The sequence below is a fragment of the Sander vitreus genome, chromosome 23, assembly GCF_031162955.1.
Source record: "Sander vitreus isolate 19-12246 chromosome 23, sanVit1, whole genome shotgun sequence".
NCBI classification, from domain to species: domain Eukaryota; kingdom Metazoa; phylum Chordata; class Actinopteri; order Perciformes; family Percidae; genus Sander; species Sander vitreus.
Window position 1 is genome coordinate 13,978,400 of NC_135877.1, and position 18,993 is coordinate 13,997,392.

The 18,993-nt window shown below is 38.9% G+C and overlaps 1 protein-coding gene across 1 annotated transcript in view; it reads left to right on the forward strand.

The window, feature by feature from the left end:
• col7a1l (collagen type VII alpha 1-like) overlaps positions 1-18,040 on the forward strand; it is a 61,082-nt gene extending 43,042 nt beyond the window's left edge. The window contains exons 78-108 of the mRNA XM_078243220.1: positions 983-1,036; positions 1,110-1,163; positions 1,301-1,339; positions 1,447-1,983; positions 2,123-2,158; positions 3,556-3,582; positions 3,698-3,757; positions 4,153-4,278; positions 4,438-4,509; positions 4,758-4,793; positions 4,966-5,025; positions 5,285-5,329; positions 5,434-5,469; positions 6,604-6,639; positions 6,806-6,862; positions 7,150-7,221; positions 7,458-7,529; positions 7,618-7,653; positions 7,759-7,839; positions 7,928-7,981; positions 8,130-8,183; positions 8,290-8,352; positions 8,441-8,503; positions 8,627-8,743; positions 10,146-10,223; positions 11,870-11,923; positions 12,076-12,124; positions 12,967-13,170; positions 16,393-16,449; positions 17,427-17,612; positions 17,790-18,040. Of these exons, the coding sequence (XP_078099346.1) occupies positions 983-1,036; positions 1,110-1,163; positions 1,301-1,339; positions 1,447-1,983; positions 2,123-2,158; positions 3,556-3,582; positions 3,698-3,757; positions 4,153-4,278; positions 4,438-4,509; positions 4,758-4,793; positions 4,966-5,025; positions 5,285-5,329; positions 5,434-5,469; positions 6,604-6,639; positions 6,806-6,862; positions 7,150-7,221; positions 7,458-7,529; positions 7,618-7,653; positions 7,759-7,839; positions 7,928-7,981; positions 8,130-8,183; positions 8,290-8,352; positions 8,441-8,503; positions 8,627-8,743; positions 10,146-10,223; positions 11,870-11,923; positions 12,076-12,124; positions 12,967-13,170; positions 16,393-16,449; positions 17,427-17,612; positions 17,790-17,809 (2,535 nt within the window). The 3' untranslated portion in view covers positions 17,810-18,040. The remainder of the gene's footprint in view (positions 1-982; positions 1,037-1,109; positions 1,164-1,300; positions 1,340-1,446; positions 1,984-2,122; positions 2,159-3,555; positions 3,583-3,697; positions 3,758-4,152; positions 4,279-4,437; positions 4,510-4,757; positions 4,794-4,965; positions 5,026-5,284; positions 5,330-5,433; positions 5,470-6,603; positions 6,640-6,805; positions 6,863-7,149; positions 7,222-7,457; positions 7,530-7,617; positions 7,654-7,758; positions 7,840-7,927; positions 7,982-8,129; positions 8,184-8,289; positions 8,353-8,440; positions 8,504-8,626; positions 8,744-10,145; positions 10,224-11,869; positions 11,924-12,075; positions 12,125-12,966; positions 13,171-16,392; positions 16,450-17,426; positions 17,613-17,789) is intronic.
• Positions 18,041-18,993: the final 953 nt, after the last annotated feature.

An 18,993-nucleotide genomic window follows, 5' to 3' on the forward strand; every position in this document is an offset into this window, starting at 1 on the left:
TAAGGCTAATGTGACTACAGTGGGAATGAAAATAAACCATCATAGGGACATTACCAAGCATGAGACAGGACAGCATTTCTGAGCAGCATGCTTTTGGCATGATTTCACTAAAGCTTGCCTGAATGGAAATGAGCAGAAATAGTAGTCAATTCCAGAGAGTTACTTTTAATACTTTGTCTCTCTCATTTTTTTAAACAGGACGTCTCTTAAGTCCCAAGAGACTGTGACTATAGGGTGTTAAGCATTCATAGGATAGCACACACTACATGGAACTGTGAACTGTTTTGCTGATGAGGAGCCCTGAACCTGAGGAAGGACTTCTTTCCACACAGAGACGAAGTCACTGACCCAAAGCTATGGCCAAAGTTCATATCTTGTATGATGGCTTTTATTTCGAGTAGCACTCTATAGAAAATTAGGCACTGCTGTTAAATTATCAGAATTGTTTCCTCATGTCCGGGTTATTTTCATTCTTCACTTTGTTTATTGTAAACCTTGTAGCCTTTACCTCATCTACAACTACTAATTTATTTATTAAGATAAATCTGTAACAAATAAATATCACATCAGATAAAACACAAAAAACTTGTGCCAACAATAAATTTACTTTTGACAAGTTGTATTGAAATTTTATTTATTGTTTTATTATTGTGTTTTTACTTCACTGAACATCTTTGAACACCAATGATATTACTCAGAATGTAGTGGCATATAAGCATATCTGTAGCCAGAACAAACTCATTTTTTCACTGGTGAAAATGTTCTGTTATTATGTTGTTTTGTCTGTTTAACCTCTTTGTGCATGTATCCTTCAGTAAAAAAAAGTCAAATAACTTTCTAAGCAAGTCTGTGTCTTTCTTTCTTTCTTACATTTTTACCCTCATTTACATCAAAGCACACACATTACTACAGCTGTTTGATAGGAAGCATCAAAATGATTGTGATAAATTTGCTCATAAGGAGTTTTGGGGGGGCTTGACAGGTGCCTCAATCCCAAATCAGGGTGAAGAAAAGCGCCCCCTGGCCTGATTCCATGGTAAGTGTCACCTGGTTATGTAGACATTGATTAATAATAAAAAATGGCAGTAGTAATCATTTTTATATTGTAGGTGTTCATGCCAGGTGCCCCAGGTGGAAGAAGTCGTTTCAAGGAGGCACAAAAAGTAATTTTATCCAGTCTTAAAAATGTAAACATCTGATTCAGATTGCATCACATAAAGTATGAAAATTCAATTAATATATAATTAATCACTAAATGTGGCCCATATATGACACTTGCCCCCTTCATTTTTAATTTCAGCATCTGTCCTCTGGAGCTCAAGGTTACAACAGCTGGAATGTAAGTCTGTTATCAACGATAAGAAATAAGTATTAATCCAAATGAAGATGGTGCAACTTCTAGATACAGTACATTGGTTTGTGTCATAAAACGTATTTCTCTAGCAGAAGAAGCAAGAAAACTCTGACCTTCAAACACACACCAGGGGGCAGAGGCAAGAACGGAGGGAGAGGCAGCGATACAGTGATACAGAAACACAAGGTGGAGGAGAGGAACAGACTGAAGCTGAAGAAGTGGAGCAGCGGGAAATGGAACAAGAGAAAGGAGTGGAGACTGATGGGTATATAGAAACAGGCCCTGATCCAGTCTATGGGGAGGAGGAGAGGAGTGGAGACTACGACTGGGAGACAGAGGAGGACGTTGATCGAGAGAGGGGAGGAGAGGAGGAGGACCTGGAGATGGAGAGAGAGAGAGAGGAGCTGGAGAAAGAGAGGGAGGCCGAGCTGGAGTTGGAGAGAGAAAATGTAAAGAGGGCGAAAGAGCTGGAGAGGGAGAGAACAGAGCAGGAAGGGGAGAGAGACTTGGAGAGGGAGAGGGAGGAGTGGGAGAGGAGGAGAGCGGAGATAGAGAGGGGGAGACAGGGGGGTTATGATGAAGAAACTGGACAGCCATACCCGTACCCTCCAGAGTATTTTTACCTGAAGGTAAAGGCCTAAAGTATTCATAACACGCTCATCATTATAAAATACTCAACTTGTGTTCTGCACGTTCAAAAGAAGGCAGAATAAATGTCCATTTTAATTATGCAATGCTTTAATGTACTCCACATTTCTTATGCAATAGGGACAACAAGGTGAGAGTGGAACACCAGGACGAAAGGTGACTAACGATATTTGAAATATTAAGATAAAACTTTACGCCCTTGTGAAACCAAAGACACAATCAGAAATGTTATGAGGTAAACATTCCATGTTGATGTCAGTTACTCTAATATTACAGGACTTGATAACAATAAAACTGAATTGAGCCCGACTAAAACACAAAAACTTAAGCGATTGAATTTTAGCAACACTAATTTAAAGGGTCAGTTCACCCATAAATCATAAAACATTGTTTTTAGTTAATGTACCTACAGGTATTTAGTTGTGCGAGAGTTTTTGTTTCATTTGGCCAGATTTGAGTTACATTTCTTAGAGATTTCTCTGGAGTTTAGTTTGTGGTGGTCGGAGGATTGAATAATTACATTAAACATGACTAAGTCTAGAGCCATGCTAGCAGCTGAGTGAGGATACAATATAGTGGTGCTTTGAGCTAAATGCATGGTCACAATGACAATGCTAACATGCTGATGTTCAGCATGTATAATGTTTACCACGTTCACCATTTAGTTTAGCGTGTTAGCATGCTAACATTTGCATTAAAGACAAAGCGCACATAATTGAGGCTGATTGGAATACCATTAGTTTTTGCAGGTATTAGATCCTGAAACTTATACATGAGCACATCAAAATCAAAAACTAGCTGCATGGGTAGACACCACTAGAAGTGAGTGAGGCTTTTGTACTTTGGGTGAACTCACCATTAAAATTGCATTTGTGGCTGGTTAGCTCAGTTGGTAGAGCAGGTGCACACATATAGAGGTTTATTCCTCAATGCAGAAGGTCTAGGGTTCAAGCCTGACCTGTGATGGTTTTCCTGCGTCTCTTCCTCCTCTCTCTCCCCTTTCATGTCTGAGCTCTCCTATCATTAAAGGCGGAAATGCCCATAAAAAATCTTTAAAAAAATAAAAACTGAACCGCATTCTTTCATTGCCAGGATTTACTGAGTCACTGATATCTCACTGATTATACTAATTTAAAGCATCGTTATCATCATTCTGAGATCACAGATTAAAAATGACAGTCGCCACACGAAATGTGCCACCAGTTCATAAAAATATCATCGCTGCTCTCCCCCACCTATCCACAGTGCATCAGCAATGACATCAGAGCTGAGGGTGAACTGCTCTCCCGTCTCGCCTGTCAGTTAAGCCAGTTGAGTCTAGGCCTTTGATGTCATCCTCTACTCTATTTCTGTTTGACTGGGAGACAGTAGATTAAAGCAGACATTAATAATTCCCTTTGTTAAACATGCTGACAAGTCTGCTTATTCTTTTGTGTGTGTGTTTTTTTTTTTATTTCAAATTCCTCTGTGTTAGTTTATTTTGGCTCAAGAAAAACAATGTGCTGAGGCGCACTTTCTAACTGAAATGCACTGTTTTTGTCCACACTTTTAAGGGGGAAATTGGTGAAAATGGACAAAAGGTAAATATTTATAAGCTGTTATTTGTTATTTTAGTTCGTAACAGTGAATTTTGGAGTTGAGATTTTATTTTAAAGGAAAGAAACATGTTATAGACATGTTTCTTTGTGTTTTTAGGGAGAGCCAGGCATCGGCCACAGAGGTCCAGAAGGCCAGGCGGGTCCTCCGGGACAGAAGGTGAAATTTCAAAACAATACAAGCAATCTCTTATTTATAACATCCCTCTAAATCAATTAATACAAGCAATCTCTTATTTATAACATCCCTCTAAATCAATTAATCCCCACAGTCTTTTCCATTGTGTTCTCGTTGATTGACTTTGCTTCTCATCGCAGTTTTAATTTAGCAAATGTAATTGGCTCAGTGACTCACTGAGTCATTTCAAATTGTGTTTGAGCATTTTAATTGATAAGGGAAAGAAGGCCTTTATTTGAAAGCAATTATTCAAAGGTAATAGAATAGCTGAATAATTACATTTCATAAAACAAGTGACCTTTAACTGTGTGTTTGTCTCCCAAACATTTCATTTGTGTCTGTCTTTCTCTCCCTCTTCCTCTTTCTCTTTACCTCAGGGTGAACCAGGTGAGCCAGGGCCTCCAGGTGCTCAGGGCATCCAGGGTATTCGTGGTAACGCAGGCATGCAAGGCTCCCCAGGCCTTAGGGGCCCCCCAGGGGACCCAGGAGAGCCGGGCAGAGAGGTGCATCATCATATAGCAACTTACAAGTCGCCATTTAGCTTGCTTTGATCAGGAAAAATTAAGAGAGTGTATAATTGTGAATGAATATAGAAATACACATAGAAGGTTGTGTTATTGGTGTTTAAAAGAGACATTATATGTTTTTATGTGTTGATGCAGGGGGACCGGGGTAAAAGGGGGAAGAATGGATCACCTGGAGCTCCAGGACTTCGAGGAGCAGCAGGACCTCACGTACGAAAATAAGCTGTGTCTGATTTTAGTGATCTGTCATGGGGCTGTCTACTCTAAAAGAAATACATGTATAATCTGATACACTTAGCAATAGTTTCCCATATGAAGTATGACTAAACATCTTTAAATAAGGATTTGACTCTGTTTTATCATCATATGATATAAGGGACATTTTATCTTATTGATTACCAACTTGAAATGATGTGTAAGGATATTTTCTTTTCCTACCACTGCATCTCTCTAAAAAGGGTCCTCCTGGTGTTCCTGGAGGCAAAGGAGAAAAGGTACTCTATATACTGTATATATGATATTTGAGTAGCATTTACTTTTATTTTGTTTGGCCCTTTAATCCGTCACAATATTATAAGAACTTAGTTTTGTGTTTGTAGCAGCATACTGTTATTGTCATTTTGATCTGTGCAGTGTAAAAAGATGACTTTATATTGTCCTGATCAGGGTGACAGTATTCCTGGAGAGCCTGGTGCCAGGGGGTTGTCTGGCTTCCCAGGCAGAAAGGTGAGTTGAGACAATCCTTGTGATGGTGAACAACAGTTTGAACAGGTTTAGTTTGTGTTTAGGTTCAGCAAAGTCCTGATCTTAGCTTATGTAATGTAACATATCACTCCCTCACTGTTCACCAGACAGACTGTTTCTGAGACAGTTTAGGATGATCTAATCGTACCTGCTCTACCTTTTCTGGCTTTCGACGTATATTGTTTAGCACAGTCCTGTAATGTTGGTGGATTATGCAGAAAACGTTTCTTTTCTATTTAAGGGTGAAAAAGGAACTCTAGGTATTAAAGGAGCCCCTGGGCATTTAGTAAGCAACTTTTCAAAACCATACAATTGAGAATAAAAAATTCATTTAAGACTAGAGTTTCACTTGGAGACTAAATCCTTTCATTTGATCCCTTTTTGTACTAGGGTCTAAAGGGCTTGCCTGGCAGCAGAGGTGAAAAGGTGAGCTGTTATTTGAGCTGTTATTTCACATGATTTGTCACAATTGTGTTTGTCATGTTTTAAAAATGTATCTTTTCATATGATTCCTTCACTTAACTCACTCACTTAATGAATGATATACTAAAACTGGGTTGCTACGTTGTTTGATGCCAATTTGATGTCTCTCATTTCAGCAAACAAGACTTTGCAAGTTAAATAAAATTCCTTGATGGATTCTGACGAAGCAGGCAACATACATACTTGTAAACTTCTGTGCTATTTTCTGACCTCTTTCATCCCCATAGTGTGTTCACCAAAAGGACTGCATCTAGTGACTTCATGTTTTACTATTTACAGAGCAGTGTCTGTAAAAATCTATACACCAGGTTCACAAAATGTATGAAGGTGCTGCAATTTCTAAGATGATTCCCACATGACTGGCTGTTATTGCGTCAGCAGTGCGGTTTGAGTAAAGAGGGCCACATTGACATTTCAGTGTTTCGATGTCTGTTCAATGTCTCGTACAGAATCCTTTTCATTTATGTGCCTTTCATTTTGAAGTGTCAGCAGTCCACACAGCATTCCAGGATGGGAGAATAACGTGCTCTGGTTTATTGGCATTTCTTTAAACCAATCACGATTGTCTTGGGTGGCGGTAAGCGCCGGGCAGAGCCACGGTGCTGCTGCAAAATAGCCTCAGGAAGGAACTTGTTTTGGTGGAACTTGTGTACGTTCAAAAGTTGTTTTAGTCGTGCAACAGAAAACTCAGATTGAACAGATAGTCTAGCTAGCTGTCTGGATTTACCCTGCAGAGATATGAGGAGCATTTAACCATAGTCCTCATAAATCTACCGGAGTTTAAAATTCCAACACAAAGAAAGCGGAAGGAAACAGACATCCGGCCGAAAAGAGCGGCAACGGAGCAATCCCGGAAGTGGATCCTCATGGATAAAGACTACAACTGAGTGACTCATGTCCTCCTGAAAATGCAACTAAAACTTGGTCATGTTGTGTACAACATGTTCGGTACAACAACCAAAGGCTGATTACATTGAACTGGATTTTAATTGTATAAAGTAATAATAATGTTTTTGTTGACACATGGAAATTAAATAATGTTTGGAAAGTCGTTTAAAAAGCATGTTTTTTTTGCAGGGTGAGCGTGGGTTACCTGGAGTTAGAGGTGAAAGGGTATGATGATCTTCATGTTTGTCAGTTCTTTCACATGCAGTTTGTTTGTACACAGACAAGGAGTACAGTGTAATGATTGATATGATATGCATGGGAATTTGCATTACTTGCTTTACCCTTTGCTACAGATTACATTTATTATTCACAATTTAATACCTTCCTACAGGGGAGTGTGCTTCAAATCCAAGGACCCCGTGGATCTAAGGGTTCCAAAGGAGAGGCGGTGAGATCCTCTATCATTTTTGCCATCTGGTTTAGACTCAACACAATTCAAAACCACTTCATTTGTTCTTACAAGGGCAATTGTACTCAGCCTGTCACCACCCAAGTCGACAAATACACAAACAATAAATAAGAGAAGAAAAAAGCTAAAACAATCAAAGGCTACACACCTAGGAATTAGGAGGAAACGTTTTTATGAATACTATAGATATACAAACATAATCTAAAAGCACACATGAATTAAACAAATAAAGACCTATGAAGAATTGAGTAGATGTTGTGTTTCAGGGTGAGCGAGGCCCACCAGGTTTTGATGGTGACAAAGGAGAAAAGGGCGAGGACGGTCCTCCTGGAGTCAAGGTAATATATCCTGATGTAAACATTAAAAAACCGCAAAGAAGAAGAATACTTTCCACGAGACATTTAGAGCATGGAAATGCAATTCACAGCAGTGATGTTATACCGGTCGTGATTAAGTCTCTGACAAGACTATTATCAAATTGCTTATATAATAGCTTTATCCTTTGATTTGTCATTAAAGGGACTGCAAAAAAAAATCATAATAATGGAAGTATTTTTTTTATTGTTTTTGAAAGGGCATAAAGGGTGACGCAGGCACTAAGGGGGCATTAGGGCGTTTTGGAGCACGAGGACCAGTTGGCCAGAAGGTAAATATTTACACTGCAACAACATTAGTTTAACCATTCAACACTTTTATGTTAGTTCTGTGTGCAACATTGTCTTCTTTTCTTACAGGGAGATCCAGGAGAGCCGGGACTCAATGGAGTGATGGTAGATCTACAACACAACATAAGCAAACACACATTCAGTGATTATAACTTGAGCCAAAATTCAGTTTTACCTTCACTGACAGTAACACCCATGATGTGATTTAAGGGTCGCAATGGGGATCGTGGAGGGGACGGGGCCAAGGGGGACAAAGGAGACATGGGACTGCTGGGCCAGAAGGGCAATCAGGTACATTGAAAAATCAATATAAAACTAATCCTGACATTTGATTTTTTTTTAATTCATCATCATTTATTTTATTTATTCTTTTTCACAGGGTGATCCAGGAGAACCAGGCTTACCAGGAGACAAAGGGGAGAAGGGGGAGAAGGTGGAGGCAGATATTTGTCACAGTTGTCCCACTCATTGTTTAGTTTTTTTCAACTCTGCTTTTATTTAGTTTCTTTTATAGAGTTGCAGCTTCTCTATTTGCATGATATCGCTCGCTATGTTACCATTTCTTTTACCTGCCGTTACAGGGTTTCAGAGGTTTACCTGGACGCGTTGGGAGTCCAGGCCTGGATGGAGAAAAGGTTAGGCCTGAATTAGCATCTAGACCAAAACTGAGTTATATGTTATCTCACAATGCCGTGAAGAAATCCTGTCAGTAATGTAGATAACTCTGTGTATGCGAAACAGGGAGATATGGGGTTGCATGGCACCCCTGGTATACCTGGGCTGAACGGACTCACAGGGCGCAAGGTAAACATTCAAGTGTGCACATATTTCTCTTTCTCCCTTCCCCAAATGTATACAAACTCACTACTCTCATAATGTGATACCACTTTAGGGCGATAAGGGACAGGGAGGCATCAATGGTGTTGATGGTGATCCAGGAGTGAAAGGAAACAAGGTTAGTAAATTAACATTAATATCACTGGTCGTTATCCAACTATTATCACCACTGATTATGTGCTCAGGACAGTTGGATTCAAGGGCAAAGAACAGCATAACAACATATTCTCGCTCCATGCAGGGTGCAGCAGGTTTCTCAGGTTTCCCAGGGTTTAAGGGGTCAGCAGGGAATCCAGGAAGGGATGGACATCAGGGACCACCAGCACCCCCAGGACCCCGTGGGGACACAGGGCCTAAGGTACAGTATTCCACAGTGTATTTGGGGAAATATGACACTGACGTATATCTTTTACACTGCGTTGATAATGTTTTATGGTACTGATAAATTGAAAGAAAAATGGAAGAAAAATGTGGTGGTATCAAGTGGTCTTTCAGACTGGACGTGCTGCGATGATAGCTCAGTTCACAACGACAAAACACACTTTGGTCTTGTCAATGGAACCATTTGGCAACTTTTTAAAAGTAAACTTTCCATTCAGAATCTTATTGGCGTCCATTTCGGCGTCTCGCGCTCGCCATCCACTCAAAACGTAACGTTAGCCTACTACTCTTTTGCCGGGTCGCGAGCCCAAACAAGTGTGTGCAGCGTGCCTGTTGTTTTGTTTCCGGTCTAGCTAGATCCCGTGTGGTGTTGTAGTTTTCCTAACGTTACTAGTTATTGCAACAGCATGTGAAAAAAAACTACAAAGTTTGCTAGGGCAAAAAGAACGTTAATCTTGCGATAGAAAAATGTACGCCGTTAAAATGGGTTTGCGTTAACGCCGTTAATAACGCGTTTAACTGACAGCACTACTTAATACAATGGCATACTTAAGTCAGACTTTCATACATAAAAACTATGTTTGATGTGACAAGAAAATAACAAAATCAATGTTTTTCTTGGGATCATACAGGTAGGGTTAAACATAAATATGTACATGAATAATTAATAATTAGTTTTCTTGATACAGTAATTTGACAATAACAGTATGTTGCTAACACACAATAATATGCCCCAAAAGATTATTAGCAATGATGCGTGACCACTCCAAGCTAGTATACCCAGTACTGTACTGTATTTAATTGTTATTCCTCGTATGGGACAGAGCAGGTACAAACACACTCAGTCTTTAAAAAATACCTTTCTGTAAAAAAAGAAAGTTACAAGAGAAGAGTGAGAATGTGGCAGAACACAATGAACAGGACGATGAGCTGAGCTTGATTACAGTCATCACCATGTCTGTGCCTTGTTCAGAGGGACTGGCAGCATGCGCTCTGTATACTGCAGCAGTGAATACAGCACAGACATGTCCTTAACACACACACACACACACACACACACACACACACACACACACACACACACACACACACACACAGAAGCCTATTTCCGTCTGCAGTTTTAAAGTAATATCTTACTGAAATAGCTCCTTTCAGCTACAATTACCAGACTTTCAGGGTTGGCAGAGAGTGGCTGAAAACCTCTAATGAGGATATTCCAAGGATGTACCTAATTGCTTTGTCTTTCATACTGCTCAGAAGTGAGTGGGTTGCTATGTTTTTTATCTTGTATCCCATTATACATATTCTTGTTAGCATAGTATGAACAAAATTTCAAAACTTAGAATGTGTTTTCTCTGTGCTCACTTTAATTTTAACAGGGGGACAGGGGCAGAAGGGGCAAAACCAAACCATGTCAGAGGGGAGCACCCGGGGCTCCAGGACTAAGAGGAGAGAGTGTGAGAGTCGTTCATGAACACACACACACACACACACACACACACACACACACACACACACACACACACACACACACACACACACACCCTTTTGGGATACCTTTGTTGATCATGCAGATAAATGTAACAGAAGTCTGGGGTAAATGTTTTTTCACTCAGCTGCTTGCATCGACATCTCTAGATATCGCTACAATACGACATGAATGTGGTATTACAGTTTTTTTAGATGCTATGGTACTATTCTCACAAGTATGTGGTAATATTTCACTACCTTAATTACATATATAAACCAACAGATCATCAAAAAGTACCTTTTTCCACAACTCTAAGTACATCTGGCATTGACTGTGTACAAAAAAACATTTAGAAAGACCAGTTTTACATTAAAATACACTACAGTCATACAAAGTACATGCATAACCTTGAATAGGATTTTCTTCTCTCTCGTTAAAATACTTTTTTGCTAACACTACGCTCATTGCTCATAACTGATATAAACAATAATCCACTTGCCTAATACACTGTATGTATAGTTGTTTATTTTGCCTGATATAGTCCAATGCAAAACTCCAGAATCACCACCCTAACATGTGAGAGTTGTATGTGACGTCACCTTAGTGGGATTTGAACCCACAACCTTAGTGTTGGTAACTTACAGTAGTGCTCAAACCATCAGGGCCACAAAGGACCACTGCAATGATTACAGTGTGTACAATACACTAGTGTGGATGAGGCTTGTGATGACAGTACTGCTGACCATTGTCAGGCTTGGAGTCGACATTCAAGAAGATTTTTCCCAAGGTGCATGAACTATGAAAACATACATTGTGGACGAGTACTTATGGCCAAAACCAGAAGACCGAATTGATGCAGACTAGTATAGTGCGTACTACAGAAAACTTTTACAGTATTTACAGTGAACAATTTTCTTTCAGTTCTGTTACAGTGTTTATTTATTTTTATTTATTTTTTACAGCATTTATAATTAGACAAAACCTTACAGTTATGTTGCAATTAAAGTTTGTTTCTTGCATCTCTGATTGGGGAAGATGTCTACATTGATCACACTTCTGATTATGGGATAGGAATTATGGAAATAGTTTGTTGTTGAATTTTGATGGGTTATGTACAGTTACATTTTTGCCTACTGTAATGTGAAAACAATAAAGCAAACAGATTATCTCTAGCACTTAAAAGAGTAATTTTGAAACATGTATCTTACATAGTTTTGTCTTGGACTAAGTGATTGTTACAATAACTTAACTGAAAGAATTGTACTATGTGTGATATGTTTAGGTGACTTAACAAATGTACTCGTTGTATTTCACCAGAAACTTTGTGGTTGAAACATTGGTATTGTAGTGAAAGATGTTTACAAGCCAAATGAAAGGAGAATCAGTGGCTTTGAATGCAAGATTTAATGATTTACAAGTATGAACAGTTGGGAGTCTTGTACTTAGAGTTTTGAAACACTGCACCATACTATTGATAGTAGTACGATAGCAACTAAAACAAATGTAATCTTGGTTACAGGTGCTGGTTGTTCGCTAGGGAAGGGGCTGGGACTTTATACTGTTTTGTACATATATTTATAGCTTGATAGAATGTAATTAATCACATGCATTTGTAAATGTGTTTTACTGTAGGGTACACTGGGTATTGAAGGAGGAAAAGGGGAGAAGGGGGAGCCTGGACTCTCAGTACGTGTTTATCACAATCACACACGCATGCACACATACAATATATATAACTATATATAACTATATATATATATAACTATATATATATATATAGTTAGAAAAATTAATACTTGAATTCACTTACTTTGAATCTTGTCATTCTCTTTGTCAAGGCTGAAGAAGTGAAGGAGCTAGTCACCCAGGAGGTGGTAGAAAAGTGTGGTAAGATTGTTTGTGTGTGTGTGTGTGTGTGTGTGTGTGTGTGTGTGTGTGTGTGTGTTACTTGTACATTTTGAACCCTCAATGTACTTTTTTGTACATTCATCCAAGAGTGAAAATACTGTGCGTGCCATGAGACAGGCCTACATATTGTGCGCGTGTGTGTGTGTGTGTGTGTGTGTGTGTTTGTTTGTGTGTGTAGTTGTTTGTTGTAGAGCTCCCGTGGCAGCAGCATGGCACCCATGTGTGTTTTGCCATCTGTTATGTTCTCTCAGAGGAACACACACCATGGTGCCAGCAACAGTAGAGCCATTCACAAACACGAGACTGTCATTAAGTGGGATGCCTCACCAAGAATCCATTACACACTTACAAGACACTTAAAGGACAATTCTGCATATTGTCAACCTTTTTTTCATGAAAGACATTTTGGCATTATATATATGAAACATAACTTTCCCTGCTATGTTAACCACAGACTTTTGCTTTTTAAATACTTATTTACATAATACCACAATATATTTGGCAAAAAAATGTTTTCACTTTTTGGGTTTCATTGATGTTTCTGTTTATTAGGCCGCAGCGCTTTCAGCGAACTGCAAGTAGAAAAACCACTACAGTGAAGTAAAATATATATAAAGTTAAGGTGGTCTGGGTGGCATAAACTAAGAAACTAAAACCTGAAATCATAATTTAATGGTCTCAGACTGATTTATTTACTCTAACTTTGCCACTGAATACTTTATTATTATTTCAAAGTGTGGTGCTATATAGTACAAGATAGAAAATATTAAAAGCATATTCTTAGTTGTTAATGACTGTGTGTTATGTTTGTATCATTTCAGGGTTGGAATACAAGTTCATGGTAAAGTCTGTGGATCCAGATGGAACAACTGCAGTGACTGAGAGTAAAAATGAGCATGATGATGTGGTGATATCCCTCCACCATGACCTCCATAAAGAAGGGATGGAAGAAGAAGGTGAAGAATATGGAGACAAGCTGGGAGAAATTACCAGTCCTGCCCCTGTGATCCGACCAAACCGCACTGGTAAAAACAATTATTTCAATTTAACACACTGACACAACTAACAGTTTGCAGGGTCCAAGCCCATGGGCCAAACACACAGATGCCTGAGATGTCATCAATTTCCAAAGTGCTCAGTTGTCCCCTCAACAGATTTATAGAGTGTAACCAAGTGTGTGTCACAGCTAAAGGGTTACATATGTCATACTAATGTGTAACAGCTGTGATGTAGGCAGCTTTTTCTGGTGTGTTAGGTGAGATTGTGGGGACTTTGCAACAGTAATAATGTACTCTGAGGTGTTTGCTTTTATCACTGATATCATCCCCTTCATCTCCTCTATTGTTTACTTATATTGGGACACCTCAGAGTATATTATCATGCTTCTTTCATGGTCATTTAGATGAAGGTAGAGGTTGTGTTTGCCATCTATTTCTATAGGTCTGTATGTAGTCAGTTTAACTCTTGGTTAGGTTTGATTCTACACTGAGTTAAATGGAGACGTAGCCTGAATCCTTTTGCTATGGTTACCTTCCATGGTTAAAAAATGTACCAAGTCAAAAGTGTTGTTTTAAAACTAAGCTAAATGTCATACTGTATATGTTTGAGGGCACTTTAAGTCAACATATTTTTATGTCTGGTTGATCAGTGTCATAGTGTAATGCTGTGTCTCAATTTACTTGTGTAGTGTGAATTTTGACAGGGTAGTGTTGTCTTAAAACTGCACATGGCCGTTATGCACTTACCAGAAATGACGATCGCAACTTTTGACCGCTTCTGCTTCTTTTTATTGTTGAATTGAAACCGGCTGGAGCATTACCGCCACCTATTATCGCCCGCCAATAGATCTGCCAGCTTGTTTTCTCACTTCAGTTTTATTAAAAATGAACATGCTTTTACCGTTTCTTGCTTGTGTGTGCTCACTGTTTCACACGACGGGGAGATTGCGCCACCAACGTATAGTTTGGTGTTCCTCAGAGCAACCGCTGCAGCTTCCTCGGCCGCCATTTTCACAAGTTTGGTGGTCCCTTCCCTTGGGCTACACAGCCAAGATGGTGACCATAGAAGGTGAGGCGTTCCACACTCAGCTTTTTGAACGTTATGAGTGCAACATCTGGGTACTCACAGTGCACTGCATTTTGACATACTTGTCAGTGTGAACGCACTTATGCACTCAAAATAGCAAGTTTAAGTACTGAAGTATGCAAATTGAGACACAGCATAAGACTTTGAAATATGCTATATTCCGCAAATTCCAACTATGCTATGGAGATTCGGTCAACACTGTGCGGTAATGCAAAAACTATATTTTGCATATAATGGTAGAAAACTATCAATTTGAAAGTCAGTTTACTTTGCCATGGATGCAGTGATGGAAGAGGTATTCAGATCCTTTACTTAAGTAAAAGTACTAATATAACACTGTAAAAAATACTCTGTTACAAGTAAAAGTCCTGCATTAAAAAAGTTATTTAAGTAAAAGTATGTAAGTATCATCCCGAAAATGTACTTAAAGTATTAAAAGTAAAAGTATTCAATGCAGGAAAAAGCTGTCAGATTAATGTGGTGGAGTAAAAAGTACAATATTTCCCTCTGAGGTGTAGTGGAGTAGAAGTAAAAAGTGGCATGAAAAGAAAAAGCTCAGGTAAAGTACAAGTACCACAAACACAGTACAGTACACGCACAGTACTTGAGTAAATACACATATACATTCTACCACTGCATGGATGCATGTTAAACATAGGGATCTGAGGGAAGCACTTATTCTAGTTACCACACAATCCGCTAAATAGCAAAAGGTCCTCACCTCTCCACTAACGTTTCCTGTCTATATCTACACTGCCAGCTATCAAAAGAAGGCAAAAAAACATTCAGCTCCAAGAGTGCTGCTGTTATGGAGGTCATCAACCACAAAGTTAAACCAATGGTCAACATGTACCAATTAATCACAAAATATTTCATGAAGCTCATTAGCGAATACAGGCCGCAGGCAATAATGGCTTTCCGCAAGCCAGTTTATTTTAATTCTTGCTTCAGGTCAACATCGCCAGAAAACTAATTAAAGAGTGAGCCTGTCATTGCCCATTGTCAACGTCAGCATGTTTTTTCATAAATTACAATCATTAGATGTGAAACAGTGACATTATACACACAAAATAATGAATTTGCACAAGTACAGTGGGCCACATATCAATATGTACTCTTTAATCTGGAGACTAAAAAGGAATTCAATAAAAATAATTGCCACATGTACCATGCACTGCATTTAACCGCATGGTGTTACAAGAAATCTGTTCTATTAACCAGTATTGCTTTAGTACATATTTTATATTAACTAACCTCATCGGAAAATCTTTATTTTTCTTTCTACTGCTTGTGCTTCACCTTGGCACAATATTTTTGCCTGTGTGAGTGCAGTAGGGTGCAGGGATACAGGACTTTGTGAAATGGCATGTTATCCGAGACAAAAGGCATTACTTAGGTCAGTAAAGTGTGAGTTTTATACATCATGTATAGTTTAATCAAACAAATGAATCACAGCATTAGTTCAGGCAGAGCACTGAGGTGTGTCAGTGTGTCAGTGATTAGCATCAGCTGCTTCATTCATGCTTCACAATCACTGGCTCATCAACCAGCTGTGTAGCTATCAGCTGATACGCTAACACTGTTTGCTGCTGCAGCATCTGTATTTCAGCTTTCTTTATTTGCTATACATGGCCAATTCCTTGACGTAAGTGTCTCTGATTTCGTGAATTTAATAACAGCCAATATAAGTGATGTTGTTAGATCAAATCAGAGAAAAAGAGATCAACACAGCAAACTTCATAGAACACAGAACTAGAAACCAGTGCATGTGTTAGTGTATTGTTAGTTATTAGTGTATTTATTGTGGTACCGATAAATTTGTTTTATCCAGCTCTTTCTATGACTTTTTTATTTTTGTTTCCCCCCTTTTAGCCCTGGTTTTAACATTAGCAGGATATTACATGAACTGTAATTCCTTTAAAGGAAGTCTGTAGGGTTGCAGATTTACAGAAAGTTTGCACAAAGAGATCAAAAAGACTAACGATGAGCACTCCATGGAGCATAACTTATTGGAGAAATGTTGATCACTCTAATTTAAGATAAGTCAAAACACAACTGGCATTCTTTAAATGTTGGTCCAGTCAACATGTTTTTTGTTGGTCCCTGATGATCGAATCCACCAACCTGTAAAACTTGTCATTGTTGTTGTTTTGGGCCTTTAGATTCTCTTGAGTCGGGACATAGGAAGAAAAGAAGGGTATTTGGAACTAACACTGCTGGTGAGTGGCCAAGACAACTGATTTTCTTCTTGTCTTTCAATTTGTTTTTATCATGTTTACTTTCTCTGTGTATCACTCTCACTTTTCTGTCTGTTTCTCTTCCCATTTTCATAATTTTTGAGTAATGACTTGCATGGAATTGTTAAAAGCACAAGGTGGGAAAGAGTGATCAGAGTAAAACTGAATCCATTGTTTGAAAGCCTGCATTAGATTTCATGAGGCACTTTATGTATGGATAAAAATATGCTGTGTAAGACATTTGAAGTGTACTGAAGAATGGAATTTCACACTAAACCTTGTGTTAAAAGATAACAATAAATTGATAGCAGCCAGCAAGTCAAGTTTACAGTTACTCATTCATATCAAAGGAAAAGTCTGACATTTTGGGAAGTTCACTTATTTGCTGTCTTCTGAGAGAAGAGAGTTAGATCAATATCAGTTTAATCTGTGTGTTCAATACAGAGATGTTGGAGGTGATGGGTGTTAAGCCTAGCTTTGCACAACTGGAATCAGGGAAAACCAGTACAGCCAAAAGAAATCAGCTGGGTGTGACCACTAGAAAAGACAACTTATTTACTCTATTGTATGCTAGCTGTTTTATCATCCAACTCTCTATAAGAAAGCAAACAAGCAAGTATCCCTTTTAAACAAACACTTGGCTCAATGGTACTGCAGGTTTTAATCATCTAATTTGTGAAATGTTGTCAGACGTACTAATATTTCCCCTCTTAGTCATAGCTGCACCAGGCATTTTGCACTCTAGTGGCCCCAAGTGGTCTCTATACATATTTTTAGTGTGAAAGACTTAATGTAGGAATATTGTAGTCCGTGATCTCCCACTCCTCGACCATACCGACACATTTCCTTCATTTTTGCAGCATATCCAACACTTAAAATATGGTGAAATACAATACATCTGCAGCATCTCAGTTTGTAGGGTATGTTTTTAATCTTTTTTTGTTTCACCTCATATACAGTTTCAGCAGCAGACCGCTGCCTGGAGCCGATGTCAGAGGGGGCTTGTTCAGAATATGTTCTGCTCTGGTACTTCCACCCTCGCTCAGGGGAATGCAGGCCATTTGTGTACGGGGGCTGTGGTGGCAACAGAAATAGATTCTCCACAAGACATGAGTGCCAGAGTTGGTGTGAGAAGGAGAGGAGAGGTAGGGGGAACCATTCAGATCACAAATGAAATATACATTGAAATCTTCTTTATAATGTTTTGGTTGTGCAGTATGAATGGGAGGGCACAATAGATGCAAAACTGGTCTTCAATACAATATAATATTCTGTTCACCTTTTTATGATAGTAATAAAAAAATGCATTTACACTTCCACAGGTACCGAGGCCTGGAGATGAAACTAGCAACCCCATACAAGAAAAAAACTTTTGTACATAACTGTGTAAAATGTCATAACTTTGTATTTTATATTGGATTTATTTATACATTTTAACAGCGGTTTCATTATTTTGTTTTATGGACAAAGTGTTGAAACTCAAAATGTGAATTTTTTTATTTTTATGTTTTTGAAATGTCAAAGGTGATCAATATTCACACTACTGAAAAATTAAATCTGTCTTCTTTTTGTGTGTCTGTCGTGCTCGTCTCTTGTCTCTCCTCTCGAGTCTCTTTATGTAACGCTCAGTCCCCTTTCTTTTCCCGTTTTGTCAATTGCCCTGCATTCTGTGCAGCAAGAGAAATAAGAAGCTGGTAGCTGATTGCCTGCTGCCACTTTTGCCACTACATATGTTCCTTTGGCAGGGGGTGTTACAGGGGCTCAGTGAGGGAGATCACGCAGGGACTGTTTTAGAGGACTCTCCATCAGACCGACTAGCAGGGGATTCCTGCATGAGTGTTGATGTGGGGGGCAGCACGCATTCAAGGTTATTTTCTGACAGTGTGAAACATGAAAATGCACGACACACAACTTAAATTCTCAGAGTGTCATTGGTTGATGTTTGAAAGAAGATACTCTGCCTTAGTCTTCAGTGCAACATGCTGCACCAGCTCCACCACCAGGTTTCCTAAATTGAAGCCAATTCCTCAAAAGGTTGCTCCCTGAAAATAGTATTTAAAGCAGAAATTCCATTTGCCTCAAAGACAGATGAGTCTTTCAACAACAAGCCTCCAAAGGCTTTCTCTTTATTAGTCACGATTCTGCACTGTAATGTACTCCCATGTGCAAAGATGTTTCATAGATCTGCAAGATGTGGTTACCCAGTCTACAGTGACAGGCTGTTCTCACCGAACAACACCCCCTGCCAAAAACAACTAGTCAAAACTTAAGACAGATGCCACAATGCAAAATAATATTAGACATTTAAAATTGTAGCTTTCAAATCATTCGAATATTCAAATATCACTCATTTCTAAAGAAGATAGATATGTGTGTGTGATTTTTTTCCATTGAAGTTGAAGAGGAGCAATTTATTCCATTTCAGAGATCAAGCAGGACTGGGAGGACATCTTATAGCACAGTGTGTCACAGACTGGGATTACTCCAGCTGTGAAGACTTGCAGTCATATTAGTCCTTCAATGAAG